Genomic DNA, 14,538 nt, shown 5'->3' with positions numbered 1-14,538 from the left:
TCACAGGCTTTTAAGACCCCAGACTCTACTCACCAAGGTAGAATGCAGAACATTGTCTTTATAAACTGTGTTATGCCAGTTGAGCTAGATGTTCCCTGAGATCATGGTCCCCACAGCCCTCTGCCCAGCAATTCAGTCCCTCAGGGAGTCTGGATGTGTCTGTGGAGCTTCCATGACCTTTCCTTGTTCAAGTTATACTGGCTTCCCCAGTATTGTATACTGTCTTACCCTTCACCAAAGTTACCACTTACCTATTGTCCATTTAGTATTCCCCCCCACTCCTCCCATCCCTTGTAACCAACAAAGATTGTTACTTTTTGTGTGTAAACTTTTTCATGAGTTTTTACAGTAGAAGTCTTATACAGTATTTGTCCTTTTGTGATTGACTTACTTCACTCAGCATAATGTCCTCCAGTTTCATCCATGTTATGAGATGCTTCACAGATTCATCATTGTTCTTTATTGTTGCATAGTACTCCATTGTGTGTATGTACCATGGTTTGTTCATCCATTCATCTGTTGATGGGCATCTAGGTAGTTTCTGTCTTTTTGCTATTGTGAACCATGCTGCAGGGAACATGGATGTGCATATGTCTATTCGTGTGACGGCTCTTATTTCTCCAGGATATATTCCTAGGAGTGGGATTGCTGGATCGGGAATATAAATTTATTTGACAAGCATTAGCATGCTTGACCTGAAGGTACTCAAAAGCTTCAAGTACTAAATCAAGAAGTAAAAGGAATTATTCCTACCTTACACAACAAGTTCTCAAGTTATAAAAACTATTATGCCAAAAATTACAATATAAGCTGAATTCAAATACTTATCAATTATTTAAATGTAGAAATATTCTGTGTTGAAGAAACCTAGGATAGTTTAGAATATAGAATCTTAGAGCAGGAAGGAATCTTAGAGAGTATTTTAATGTAGCTTTCTTAGTTTATAAAGAAACTGAATCACAAAAAGATAAGTCACTAGCCCGAGGTCTCACAGAAAGTGATAAAGCTAGGGCCAAAAATTCAGATTTTCTTCATCTAGAGGCCTTTTTACCTTGATGCTCACGCATATAGTTAATTTATACATATAGGGGAATGACATGAAAGTTTAATTAAGGACTTGTCTTGAAGATTTCTAGATACTAGACTGAAGCCTAGTCTCCTTTGTTGGTCATTTAGAACTGGGATCTCTGGCTGAAGGAAGGAACACCCCTGAGTAACACTTAGAGTGGTGTACTTTAGGGGAGAGCTTCTCAAACTTTGATGTGCACACGCGTCACCTGGGGTTCTGGAAGGTCTGGGGTGGGGCTTGAGAGTCCACATTCTCAGAGATTCAGTAGATTTTAGGTGGAGACAACAAATCTATCGTTTTTTTTTCCAGCTTCCTGGGAGATTCTGATGCAGCAAGTCCATGGTGATCTGTTTTGAAACTTGATTTTTTCTTTTCTTTTTCAATTGTACTTTAGATGAAGGTTTACAGAGCAAATTAGTTTCTCATTGAACGGTTAGTACACATATTGTTTTGTGATATTGGGTGCCAGCCACACGACATGTCAACGCTTTCCCCTTCTCGACCTTGGTTCCCCATTACCAGCTTTCCTGTCCCCTCCTGTCTTCTCTTCCTTGCCCCTGAGCTGGTGTGCCCCTTTAGTCTTATTTTGTTTTATGGGTGTGTCTAATCTTTGGCTGAAAGGTGAGCCTCAGGAGTGACTTCAGTACTGAGTTAAAAGCATGTCCGGAGGCCATACTCTCGGGATTTCTCCAGTCTCTGTCAGGCTAGTAAATCTGGTTTTGGGGGGGTTTTTTTGTGAGTTAAAATTTTGTTCTACATTTTTCTCCAGCCCTGTCCAGGACCCTCTACTGTGATCCTTGTCAGAGCAGTCGGTGGTGGTATCTGGGCACCATCTAGTTGTGCTGGACTCAGTCTGGTGGACACTGTGGTAGTTGTGGTCCATTAGTCCTTTGGACTAATCCGAAACGTGATTTTTTTAAAAATTTCTTTGTTTATATCAGTTTTTCTCTTGAGCTGGTATTACCTCAGTTATCACAGTAGCATACATGTTTCTTATTTATAACACACTACATCAGAGTTGGCAGCAAATATTGGAGATTAAGGCACCCAGACTGTGGACGCAAGCACATAATACCAGTCCTATAGAAATTAGTGACGGCAACCAGCTAAGTAAGACTGGCACAGAAACGCTGAAGCCCCGAGACAAAGACCCAGTTACCAAAACTGAGTTTAAAAGCAAGAGTTTAGTTGTTATAACCAAAGTACACTGACACGCCACTCCACCCTGTCCCAAAAAGTATAATGTCAGGATGTCAGCTGCCTGAACCACTGGCTAGAACTTCCTCCTGATTGGGAACATGTAAACATCCCAAAGGTGGAGAAGAGCCAGGTGTGCTGGTAGGGGTTCAGTAACTGGAGCTGTTGCAGGCACACAACTGGCCAGGAGCTAATACGGAAAAGGTAGTCAAAGGAGGGATAAAGTAAGTAAGTTTCAAATCTGGGTCCTAGTTCTGTCTCTCCTTGGACTTGCAGTGGTTTTTAAAAACAGTACATACAGTGTATCTGTGGTACTAAATTTCATTGAAGAGGCTGCGAGGGAAAAATGTCTCCCAGGGCTCCTTGGTGGTGGGGACGTGATAATAAAGAAGAGATCGAGAGACATGGAGCTAAGTGCATTGCGGTTTTATTACAACTATCGAGGGTTTTTTAAAAGGGAGCAATCCTTAATTCTTCAACCACCCTGCTTGAAGTTCAGACTCTTGACCATTAAGGTTTTTCCACGTACTTTCCACGTAGGTGTATGTTGTCGGAGGCTACGACGGGCAGAACAGACTCAGCAGTGTAGAATGTTACGATTCCTTTTCCAATCGATGGACTGAAGTTGCTCCCCTGAAGGAAGCAGTGAGTTCTCCTGCGGTCACTAGCTGTGTAGGCAAACTGTTTGTGATTGGTGGAGGACCTGATGATAATACTTGTTCTGATAAGGTAAGCCATGTTCTCCTCAAGACATTACCAGCGATCTGTACAAGAGGGTAATCCAGAAGGCTTCTCAAGTAGACAGCCAGGTTTCTTCATTTTAGAGGCTTTTTTAAAAAATTACCTGGTACTTCATACTTTTTTGAGGGAAAACATTGAATCTCCAGTTGTTGAATTGAGACCCTCATGTAGCTAACAATTTTTTGTAAAAAGTATGATCCAGTCTCTTTGAAATGAGACTAATCTTAACATCCCCTGAAATTTTGCACTAAGTAGATTGTTCTGTACCTTTTACTGCTGGAGTCTGCAGAATCTAAAAATTATTCTAACAAAACACAGTTGGGAGGTGAATTAGCAAAGGGTGAGACAGAGAAACTAATTACACTGATTGAAACTGGATCATTTTCTGCATATTTTTCAAGTACTTTTTAGGCAAGAGAAAAGAGGAAACCTTTAGTATAAATAAGAATGGATCAAGGTTGCTGTGGTTCATTGAACTCCTGGCACAAAAAAATAGTGCCATTTTGATATCTCAGGAAATTCCACGTTTATTTCAGAAACAAATGGCTAATGCCTAATTGGTTAACGAATTTTGTTAATCAGGTCATTCTTTTTCTAAATTAAATTTTAACATAGTCAAATGTTACTCAATTAGAATTAATTTATTCAAAATTTGTGATAATTCTGCGTACACTGAATTGAGGTTTACTTGTGTTCAGTTTAGGCTGTTAACTTCAGTGGAAATAAGTAAAGCAGATCTGGTAGCCATTCACCCTGAAAACAGTCTGTGTTTTTTTGTACCTCTGTCCTGCTTGCTAGCGATAAACTTTTATATCTTTTGCATATTTTCTTCATTCAGATATTTCACTATCAGGCTAACCTCCCTTAATTCTCTAAATTAATGAATGGGGTTATGATTTGTGACATGCTTCTGTGTATAACAGACTTATATTAAGTAAATTTGCATTTTTATATAGAAGTTTTAATGAAATATTTTTACATATTATTAGGTTCAGTCTTACGATCCAGAAACCAATTCTTGGCTACTTCGTGCAGCTATCCCAATTGCCAAAAGGTGTATAACAGCAGTATCCTTAAACAACCTGATCTATGTTGCTGGTGGACTGACCAAGGCAATATACTGTTACGATCCAGTGGAAGATTACTGGATGCATGTACAGAATACATTCAGCCGACAGGTAATAACAAAAAATAGTCCAGAAGAAAAATCAGTCTTAGAGGGACCAAGTTCATGATCATTATTAATACGCCAGAATTTTGTTGTTAAAATACTTCACATATGCTTGAATTATTTCACAGTTTTTTTAAAACTCCACACAGAGTATCTGGTATTCCTGTTTTGAACTCCTTCCAGGAATTGTTTTACTGAAATAACTTACCTTTCGCCATCTCATGGTGAAGTATCCTTTGCTCTTGGGCTCTTGATTTTTTTTTAACTCCTTAGCCTGTTTTAGAATCCTGCTTCAATCCTATTCCCTCTCTCTTGCATATTTCAGAAGAGAAGAAATGCTCCCAGACTGGTTTCTTTCCTTCTCTGTTTGGAGGCTAGGTTGTTTGTCAGGTTTTCTTATAAAAGAAGTGGCTGTGTTCAAGTCTCCTTTATCCACACACGCCACCTCCCTCCCTACCTTCTTCCTCCCCTTCCCCACCCCCGCCAAAAAGGCCTTCCCTCAGCCTTTTAATTCATGGCTCTGCTCTGCTTCCTATCACCCCCAAAAAGCTTGCTGGTTCAGGGCTAGAGACCTGGCTATACCCGTACTGCTGTAGACATGCTGTGCTCTCAGAGGCCACTATTAATAATTTCTTCAGTCTCCTTCATGTTCTATTACTTTTGTACCCAACCCTCAAATACGAGTGCTAACCTGAGCCTCTTTGCTCTGCCCTCTTCCCGGTTTATGCTCTATTCCCTAGTGACCTCATCTTCTTCATGCTTCATCATCAAAGGTGCTCTTCTGAGCTCCAGACTCAGATTTCCAGCTGTCTGTGTGATATTTCCCCATGGATGTTCCAGGACTTCAGACTTAAAACAGAACTCACCTTCTTCCCCAACTTACTTTGTCTGTTTCCAAACAACCTAGAAACTTAATTTCTTAGATTTTCCTCACTTTCTGTTAAATGAATGAGTCTAGCATATCAGTTATATGTTCTCAGTTTCTATTTTTCTTTTCCATTCCTGCTGCTCCTGCTTTTGTTAAAGTCTTTATCAGTTCCTTCCTAAATTAGAATAATAATACTCTAGTCTTCCTGTCTGTAATATCTTATTTCTCTAACCCATTTTGCCACTAGTTAATTTGCTAGGAATCTTAATTATGTCTCTTCCTCATTGGAAACCTATTGAATCAAATGCAGAAGTTTTACCCTTCAGTCTAGGCCTTCTATTGTCTGATCTCCACTTGCCCTTTCAACTTCAATTTCTACAACTTTACCCCAATTACATTACATTTGTATTACTTGCGTTCTCTATACAGATCGTACATGTTCATGCCTACATACCTTGGTTCATGCTGTACTCTGATGCCTTTTCCAGCCCCTCTATTTGTAAATTCTGCTCATCTTTGAAGACCCACTTCATAGTCAAAACAAACTGGGTTACCCTGGCCAGAACTGACCTCTTTTTTTCTGATCTATGACAGCAGATCCATAAGAGATACTGCATAGACTGTAAGGATAGTAAATAGGGTTTGAGTATAACACCGGTTTTCTAAAGTCATCAACAACAGCTGTCGTCTCCAATTAGTAATATACTGAGAATAATGTTCCCCCAACTGGTGAAAAGAACGTAATAGGATCTTCATCTTCATGGTACAGGGGCAGTATAGTATTCTGTTTCTCTCATGTCACATTTAAGTAAAAACTAAACACATTGCTCTAGCTCGGTGGTCTCTCTTGGAAAGGCCAGTCTCTAACCCTACAGAGGTGAGAGTGTGCCCTCTCACATAAGAGTCCCCATTATGGTCACATTCACCTTGTGACAAATGTTGACACTTATTTCTAAATTCTTTAGGCTGTTCTTTATTGGTTTATTGCAGTGAATATTTTGAAGTCTAATGCATTTTCACTAAGAATTACTATTCATTTGAATAGAAAAACTTGGCTATACTATATAAAATGATAACAGAGCTTAGGAAGATAATTGCCAGCATTGAACACACATGGGGTTGCCATGAGTCAGAATCGACTTGAGGGCAACTGTTTTTTGTTGTTGTTTTAGAATAATTCAGGACATACAATGAATATGTTTTTAGCTAAATGATTGCAATGAAACTAAAAAAAAAAATACCAGCAGGACACATGTGTCACATTTTATCTGACTAAATGATGAATAACACTTCTGAAATTTCAGGGAAAAAACGTTTAGCTCAGAAGTGTATTAAATTTATTATAACAAAGACAAATCACTGAAGTCCAAATCTAGTGTTCTATATCAGATCTCTTGAAATGGAAAAGTACTGGGATTTCTGGCAATGGATACCTTCTCTTCTCTCCCCAGATCCACTCTTAAACTACTAGTACCATTAAGTGGATCTGTATATACATTACTGATAGGTAATTATTGAGCCTTCAGTAATGGTTTGTCTGCCCTTTTAATGCTAATCAATGGAAAATGATAAATCAAGCTAAGTGTACCATTATATGAGTCCAACACTGTTGTTCTTTAAAATACTTCGTATATTAAATGACAGAGAAGGAGCTGAAAAAATGAACTCTTTTTTTACAGTCCTAGTGGACCCAGCTTATTTCTCTATCCCTCACCATTCCCATGCCTCTTGACTTTGCATAATTCCCAAAAGCCACTACTTGATAGTCCAAACACATTTTGCTTTTTAACCTTTGTCAGAAATGTAAAAGAATTGTGGACTATTTTCTTAAGTCAATGATGAAGATTTTCTATCCTTTTTCAGTAGACAAGGTATTTAAAATGTTATTAAAGTTTAGAATAATTAAATGAAAAAAATCTGATTCTTTTTATGTGCTACTATTGGCAATTTAGCATTTAAGCATATAAAAATAAGAATGAAGGAGAGGTTTATAGATACATGTTTTATATATATAATATGCTTCATTTCAGTCTTAAAAAATATTAAAACTTCATATATTGATCATTTATTTTCACTATAAGTTACTGTTACTCTTGAGATTCTTATAGAGTGAAATAATTACATCTGATATAAGTAATTTCCTGATGTGAATGAAGAATTGTTTTCAGGGTTGCTTAATTTTGAGTATTATTTTCTGAAATGATACTAATAACCATATCTTGTAATTATATATTATTTTAGAATCATCATCAAAGTAACTATAAGGTTAAATAGTGCGAAGTAGCTAGTACTTAAAAACTAAAGATGTTGTTGCTGTTGTTTTTTATTGTATTCAGAACCTTTAGAATTTACAGGAAGAATGCATTATGCATTAGATGAAAAATGTTGTAGTTTGGCCTGTAATTGGTACAATTCCTGAGTGGTTTGATGGACAGAAGTTTTGTCCTTCGCAGATTAGAAAGGCCAAGTCATCCTGGGTGTATACAGACACCAAGATAGGCACTTTTAAAGACTCACTAATGCTTTCAGACCACGAGGATGCTGCCCTGTTATATAACTCCACCAAGATTTAATGTCTTCTATGGGAGCAGATTTTACATACAGCAAAATCTGGTCAAGTAGAATGTTGATTGTACTTCCATCAGAACCTACTTCATCTTGGTTATATGAGATCTGGATACGAACCTTTCTGAATTATTGTGAAATGTAAATGGAGAGATATTTGACCCACAGCATAACCACATCCATGTTCTAGACAGTTCTTAGCAGTTTCTTTCTTTAAAGATTCACTCTCATCTTTGCACAAGAATGTTTGTTTTATATTGTAATTATATTACTGTCTGAGAATAGTAAAGTTTAGCAAAGAATCTGGTTGTGTGGAAGGTGAACTGCAAAATATTATTTGGGACATTTCTATGTCCCAGCCAAGGCCCATAATAACAGTGCTTTGTTACTTTGGTTGTAACTCTTCCTCTCGTTCATTCATTCATTCAGTTTGAGAGTGACCCCATACAGTGAATAATGTTCTGAAATAAAGGATCTGCCTGCAGTAGAAAAAGCAAGTCAAGCCCCTTCAAAGATGTTTTTGTTCAACTATCGTTAAGTTGGAGCTCGAGTGGCACAGTGGTTAAAGCACTCGGCTGTGACCGAAACATTGGTGGTTTGAACCCATCCACTGCTCTGCAAGAGAAAGATGTGGCAGTCTGGTTCCATAAAGATTTACAGCCTTCGAAACCCTATGGGACAGTTCTACTCTGTCCCATAGGGTCGCTATGAATCAGAAGTGACTCTAGGGCAGTGGTGTTTTTTGCTACCATTAAGTTAAAACCCTTCTTTGAATCCACCACCCCTACCCCCACCCCCTCTCTCACATCTCAACCCCGATTATAAAATATAATCTATTTTAATTCTCACCTTACCCATGCAAAATTATCCAGCCTCGCACATAGAATAGGAGTTGGGCAGAAGGGTGCTTATTTCATTTCTCCTAGACCGTGCTAAAGCATGTCATTTTTTTACTTTTCAGTTTGCTACCAAATTGTTTATCTTCAACAGTTAATTTTTTTTTTTTTTTTTAATGTATTTGGTTAAACAGGAAAACTGTGGTATGTCTGTATGTAATGGTAAAATATATATCCTGGGCGGAAGACGGGAGAATGGAGAAGCCACAGACACCATTCTCTGTTATGATCCTGCAACAAGCATCATCACAGGGGTGGCTGCCATGCCCAGGCCAGTGTCCTATCACGGCTGTGTGACAATTCATAGATACAATGAGAAGTGCTTTAAGCTCTAAAGCCACGATACCTCACCCAAGAAGCCACACCAGCCCAAGATGAGAGGTTCAAAAACTCCAGTGGGAACTCGACATGCTTCCTTTGTGCCGTATGCAAAAAAAGTAAAAATAATCATCGTGGTGCCTTTCTCTCCAAAATACCAATCTTTCAAACTGTAAATGAAGCCTTTCCTGTAATGAAAAACAAACGTTTTTGTTAAAGGTAATGGTGGTTGTTGCTTGGCCTGTGAGAGTGTACCTTTGTGAGTGTTTGTAAAAAGCCTGTGTGGAATAGGAAATATTAGCTGCTTGCATACCCTTTAGGGATTTGTGAACGCCCTCTTCCTTTACGTGTGTTCTCTGCAAGGCTGTTTTCTTCATTTCGTCAGATGTGTAGAGAAAATGGCAACCTGAGGCTTCATGTAGGTTGAATCACCTAATGCTTAGAATGCCTAGTGTGTGTACCAAGGGGAAAAAAATTGTAAAAAAAACTTTTTCACTAAAAATGTATCCAAGCTGATTAATTTTTGAAGGTGTTTTCTCTGTAATTATAAAAATTTGATGACAGCCATTTGACTATCATAAAATACTAAATTATCATGACTTCATTTCTAGAATTGCAGCCTTATATTAAACATTGAGGTGCGGGGGCGGGGGCTGGGTAGGAGATACAAGAGCAAGTGTCCCTAAAAGGGGGATTAAATTCACGTATTCATTCCTAAGGAAAAAATATTTAGAACTATTGAAGGGAAAATTCACCATTGCTCTCAAAGTATTTATGCATCATCTCTAAATCCCCCTTTTCGTGAACCAGGCAAAGGCATTGAACCCCATTTTGCGTTATTAAGAAAAGCAGGGGCAAGGTTTCTCCTCTAGCCCAGTAGGGTTTGACCTCAGTAGTATGGTACTTTGGGTGAAGACTTCTTCCTGTGGTTATCCAACTTTCTTGTGGCCAGTTAAAAATCCTGGGAGTCTCCACTATTAAAATGCCTTTGATAGGATAAAGCAGGGACCATCTAGCTTAGTGGGTCCATTTTTCTTTTTAAATTATCTATCTGAAAAAACTAACAGCAGTAATTCCAGTCTTCTAAGATAAATCTTTTATTTGGTACCCACTGTAACATTGTGATCAACATTTTCAAGCTTCTAAACAACAAATTACTTTTGTCTAAATTTTTGAACTCCAGCTTATAAAACTAACCAGTTTTTCAGAGAAGAATGTGAATTTTTTTTCCAAAGGCAAATGAATTTAGAAGGAACTACAGCATGAGTGACTATTGTGATTCCTGGGTGGACAGATACAATTCATAGTGTTTTGGGGATGTCCCAAGTAGCCTGCTAAATTTGACTTCCCAGACAGTGTTGTCATCTGGCATCATAGTTTTGTACTCCGTGTCATAGGAAGGGTGATGCAGATATGTGATTATAGCGTCACCTGATTTCTGTTAACACCAAGGTGGTGATCGGAACCCTAGCGCTGGTGAACTTTTTTTCCTCATTTAAGAAGATAACAGACATTTCAAATAGACTATACAGCATCAACTTTAATGCTTGGCTAGAATCTAAATCCTGAGGAGAACTAAAACAGTTAAAAAAATTTTAGGGAATTTTTCTTTTTCAAATCATAATTTGAAAATGATATATACCTTTTTGTGATGATTAGAGAATTCAGAAAACTTCTTTATCATTTTAGTTGAAAGACAATTATGGGTTCAGTTGGGATACTGTGCTTTCATTTCAGAGTGAACATCCTATTCGGCATTATATCTTTTGTAGAAAATGGAACCTGAATTTTAGCTCTGGAATTCTTTTACAGTAAATGAGATAATGTATGAGACAGTGTTTTGTAAATGCTGAGGACTATACAAATGATGGTTGTTATTTTCATGGGTAAGATCATGCCCATCCGTAAATCCAGACACTTTACATAAAAAAATACTTTCTCAAGATAACTTTGTATTCTAGTATTTCTGTGTATTGTAAAAGTGTTGACTATTTACTTGTAGTTTGTTATAGATTCATTCTTAATATCCATGTGTTCATTGTAGTAAATTTGAAATGAAATCCTAAAAAACAGAATTTGTATAAACACAGACTTCATACTGATAATGTTTCATTTTCTTCTCTACATAATTTTTAACTACATATGTAGTTGGAATTTATGTTGAAGAACACCAAGAATCTAGTTTAAATCCTAGAAAATTAAAGTGACTATTTTTAAAGTTACCCAACTGATATTTTAATTTTCCTTACTTATCTTTGTTTACTGATGCTTGATAAAATAATGTTGTTAGCATTGATAACATAAAAAATAATTTTAGGGTATGATTAGTATATCAAAAGAGATTAGCAACCAAATTGGTATCAGTTTATATTCATACAGTCATCACATAGTTAACATATTATCTTTTAATAGATGGTGCTCATATGAGCCTTTAGGGTTAGTATGTATTTATATGCATGTGTATATATGTAGGTAGATAGTATGGTCATGTACACACATATAGCAGTTTGTGATGATCAGAAAAAGCACATAAAGTAAAAATTAGTTGACCATATTCAATTCCAGAAGATTTTTCTCTTTTGGACATTTCTAGAATTCTTTTTTACATTGGAAAGTACATGATGAGTATTAGTATGATCACTTATTTACAGTAAGGATCTGTATAACGTACCCATTTTTACAAGCTCAGAAAACAAATTGGAGGTAGAGATGAGTGTACCAAACCCGTCTGTGATACCTCAAGGGGAAAGGGGACTCAAGAGTCTATTTTCACGGATGAACAAATGAGTAGAGTTTGTTTTTTATGACTTTAGCCCTTTTCCATGTTTTCCAATACGTGAGTGAGCTGTGAAGTGGCCTAATTTTTACAACAAAGACCTTCCTCCTTTTGTACTCTAATCCTTCCACTGACTTTACTCCACAGGTATGAAATGGTGGCCTATTGGGTCTTCAGTAACCTTTTCTAGGTGATTGAAATATAGGTATTTACTCCATTTAAACCAGGTGTTAAGACAATGTAAATACTCAGGGAGGGATTTAACTTGTCCCTTTTCTCCAATTTGGGGTGGTTAAAGTGCCATAATGGAATAGTCTTCAGTTTATTTTTCTAGAGTAAATTTGATTGGTAAAGGGGCTTCACACACGGCAGTGGTTAAACATTCATTCTTTTGTATTTAGAAAGATGAAAATGTTTTGTGAACGAACAGTTTTTCTCTTAGTGAATATGAATTGTTTATTATGTATCTCTACTGTCAAATACCCTTTTTGAAACTCAGGAAAGACAAAGGTTCAATTACACTACTTTTGTCAACGTGCAAACCAGGTTTGTTTTTTGTTGTTGTTGTTGTCTGGATATGGCAATAGATTAAAAAAAAAATTGCTGTGAGAACCCATACATGAAAAGAGAGAGGTTGAATTGTTTGTGTGTGTCTTTTGTGTCTTGAGATTTCTGTGTGGAAAAGACATCTACTCCAGACTGTATTTTCCGAGAGGAGAGATGGCTGCTATTCCTGTGTCGCCAGGTAATAAGATAATCCCTCTTAAAGGCTTCCTATGGACTGCCTTTATTTTAGTGAACTCAAGACACCAATTAACCTCAACATAATTTTGGCCTTATTAGAATCTGTCGTTCGTTATATTGAAAGCCAGGTTTACATCACCTCACCCTGTTATTTTTTGTTAAATAAATTCATCCTACCAAGGAACCAGAATGGGGCAATTTGGTTGACTTCCAAGGCAGTAGGTTTGACTAACTAGCTCAACTTATCGTCACAGCTAATACTAGGCACCAGAAACCACTTGAGCCAGGAGTGTGAATTCATAATTCCAGAGATATTTAGGAGAGTAGTTCTCCTTTTCCAACATTCGTCAGATATTTTTAAATGTTTTTATATAAATGCTTTACATTTCTGTCTTGCATTAGATATTAAATTTACTTAGTGCTAAAGATGATCATCATAAATAATTTTTTAAAAAATAGCAAGTCATAACTTATGTTGTTCCAAAGAAAATAATTTTTGTTTTAATATTTTCAAAATAACTGCACCTGAATTTGTTTGTGCCTTAAGCTCTCTAGCACTACTTCAGCCTTTTCATTTTAGCTAAGGCTTATCTTACATTAAGTTTCATGTTTGTTTCCGGTAGAATAAGTAAACTTCTTAAACCTTCTGATGAGCACCGGCCACGTTGCAGAATGAAAATGTTAAGCAAGGTTGTGGGGTGTTTGGAGTTCTTTTTTTTTTTTTAATACCAAGGTGCTTTTTAAGATACTCAGATCAACATCTATCTTACATTGATTAAACCCTTGTAAACATCATTTGCAATAGCTACGTCTGATATTAAAAAATTACATCTACTTATTTTTGTTACATTCTTGTGTACTATTTTTTTCTTGGGGCGGGGGGGTGACTTTTTCATTTAACTTGCTTTTAAAAAGTTCTTCCTCTCCCCTCCCCCATAAACTCTCCCCACGGGTTTCTTTCTTTGCAGAATATTCAAATTTTTGTTGAGTTTCTGGAGCTATCTAAGACAACACAATTACAGAGTTGAACGAAAGTATAATCTGTTTTACAGCTAGTACAGGCCTGGGATGGCCAAATGTCGTTTGCTTTCAGCTAAAGGCTCCAGAGTCTCCACAGTGGGGGGAGAAGGGGCTGTATATTTCATTGTTCTCAATTCAGCTGTAGCACATTAATACATGTTTTGTTTAAATATATTTCTTGCATAGTTTTAATTTTTAAAAAATTGTATCTAATAAAATGTCTTTTAACCATTACATGACTGGTTGTATTAAAATTTTATCAAAAACGTGTTGTTCTGTTTTAAGTATTACCAAGTGGTTGTGTGAAAAAGGGGGAAAAGACAGTGTATTAACGTGTATTTAAGTGTGTGCATAAAATAACTGGAAGGATAAACCAAGAAACTAGTAACTGTGTGTGAGGACAGGTAATGGTGGCTGAGGGATAGGTAAAAGGGAAACCTCATTGCACATTTGTATGTATATGTGTGTATATGCATAGTTAAAATATATATTACATTTAAAAATATGTATTTCCAATTTTTTAGTCCGGATGACATGGAAGTATTATCTATTCAAAAAAATTGTTAATTACCACAAGGTGATCTTAATAACATTTGCACAGTACTGTTTGGTCCTCAAAAAGTACCCCTATGGTAACTTTGAGGGTAAAAAACTTAAGTTTATTTCAGGTTCAAAGACAAGACCTAGTTTTATTCTCTTCGGGAGAGGCAATGACTGAATTTACGTTAAAAATAAAACCCATTGCCTTGGAGTTGATTTCAACTCAGCGACCCTGTAGGACAGAGTAGAACTGCCCATAGGGTTTCCAAGGCTGTAAATCTTTATGGAAGCAGACTACCACATCTTTCTCCCACAGAGCGACTGGTGGGTTTGAACCGCCAACCTTTCAGTTAGCAGCCCAGCCTTAACCACTGTGCCACCAGGGCTCCTCAAATTTAAGAAAAGTAGATTATTGAAAAAATGTGAGAGTATGTTATAGAAGCACATGTAATGCTTAGCTTACATACTTAGTTTTAGAATTATGCCATCTAAATAAAATGACAAGTCACAGTGCTTTTTAAAAAATAAAGATGTTACTAATTTGCAGTGTAAACTTTCACCTAAAGCACAATAAAAATAATTATAAGTGTTCTCATAGTTAATTCCTCTGTAGCTACACCAGTAAAGTGGGCT

The 14,538-nt window shown here is 36.8% G+C and overlaps 1 protein-coding gene across 6 annotated transcripts in view; it reads left to right on the top strand.

Moving 5' to 3' along the window:
• The window catches only part of KLHL24 (kelch like family member 24), a 43,214-nt gene extending 29,094 nt beyond the window's left edge, over positions 1-14,120 (top strand). For 3 of the 6 annotated variants that reach the window (XM_023736808.1, XM_023736809.1, XM_023736807.1), the window contains 3 exons: positions 2,807-2,995; positions 3,997-4,185; positions 8,642-14,118. In XM_023736808.1, coding sequence (XP_023592576.1) covers positions 2,807-2,995; positions 3,997-4,185; positions 8,642-8,842 — 579 coding nt within the window. In that variant the 3' untranslated portion in view covers positions 8,843-14,118. Of the gene's footprint in view, positions 1-2,806; positions 2,996-3,996; positions 4,186-8,641 lie in introns of all 6 variants that reach the window. The other 3 variants (XM_023736811.1, XM_023736810.1, XM_023736812.1) reach the window with 2 other exon arrangements.
• The last annotated feature ends 418 nt before the right edge of the window (positions 14,121-14,538 follow it).

The sequence above is a fragment of the Trichechus manatus genome, unplaced genomic scaffold (assembly GCF_000243295.1).
Source record: "Trichechus manatus latirostris isolate Lorelei unplaced genomic scaffold, TriManLat1.0 scaffold00092, whole genome shotgun sequence".
NCBI classification, from domain to species: Eukaryota; Metazoa; Chordata; class Mammalia; order Sirenia; family Trichechidae; genus Trichechus; species Trichechus manatus.
Note: the sequence above shows the minus strand (reverse complement) of the source record. Positions and strands in the feature narration are given on the sequence as shown.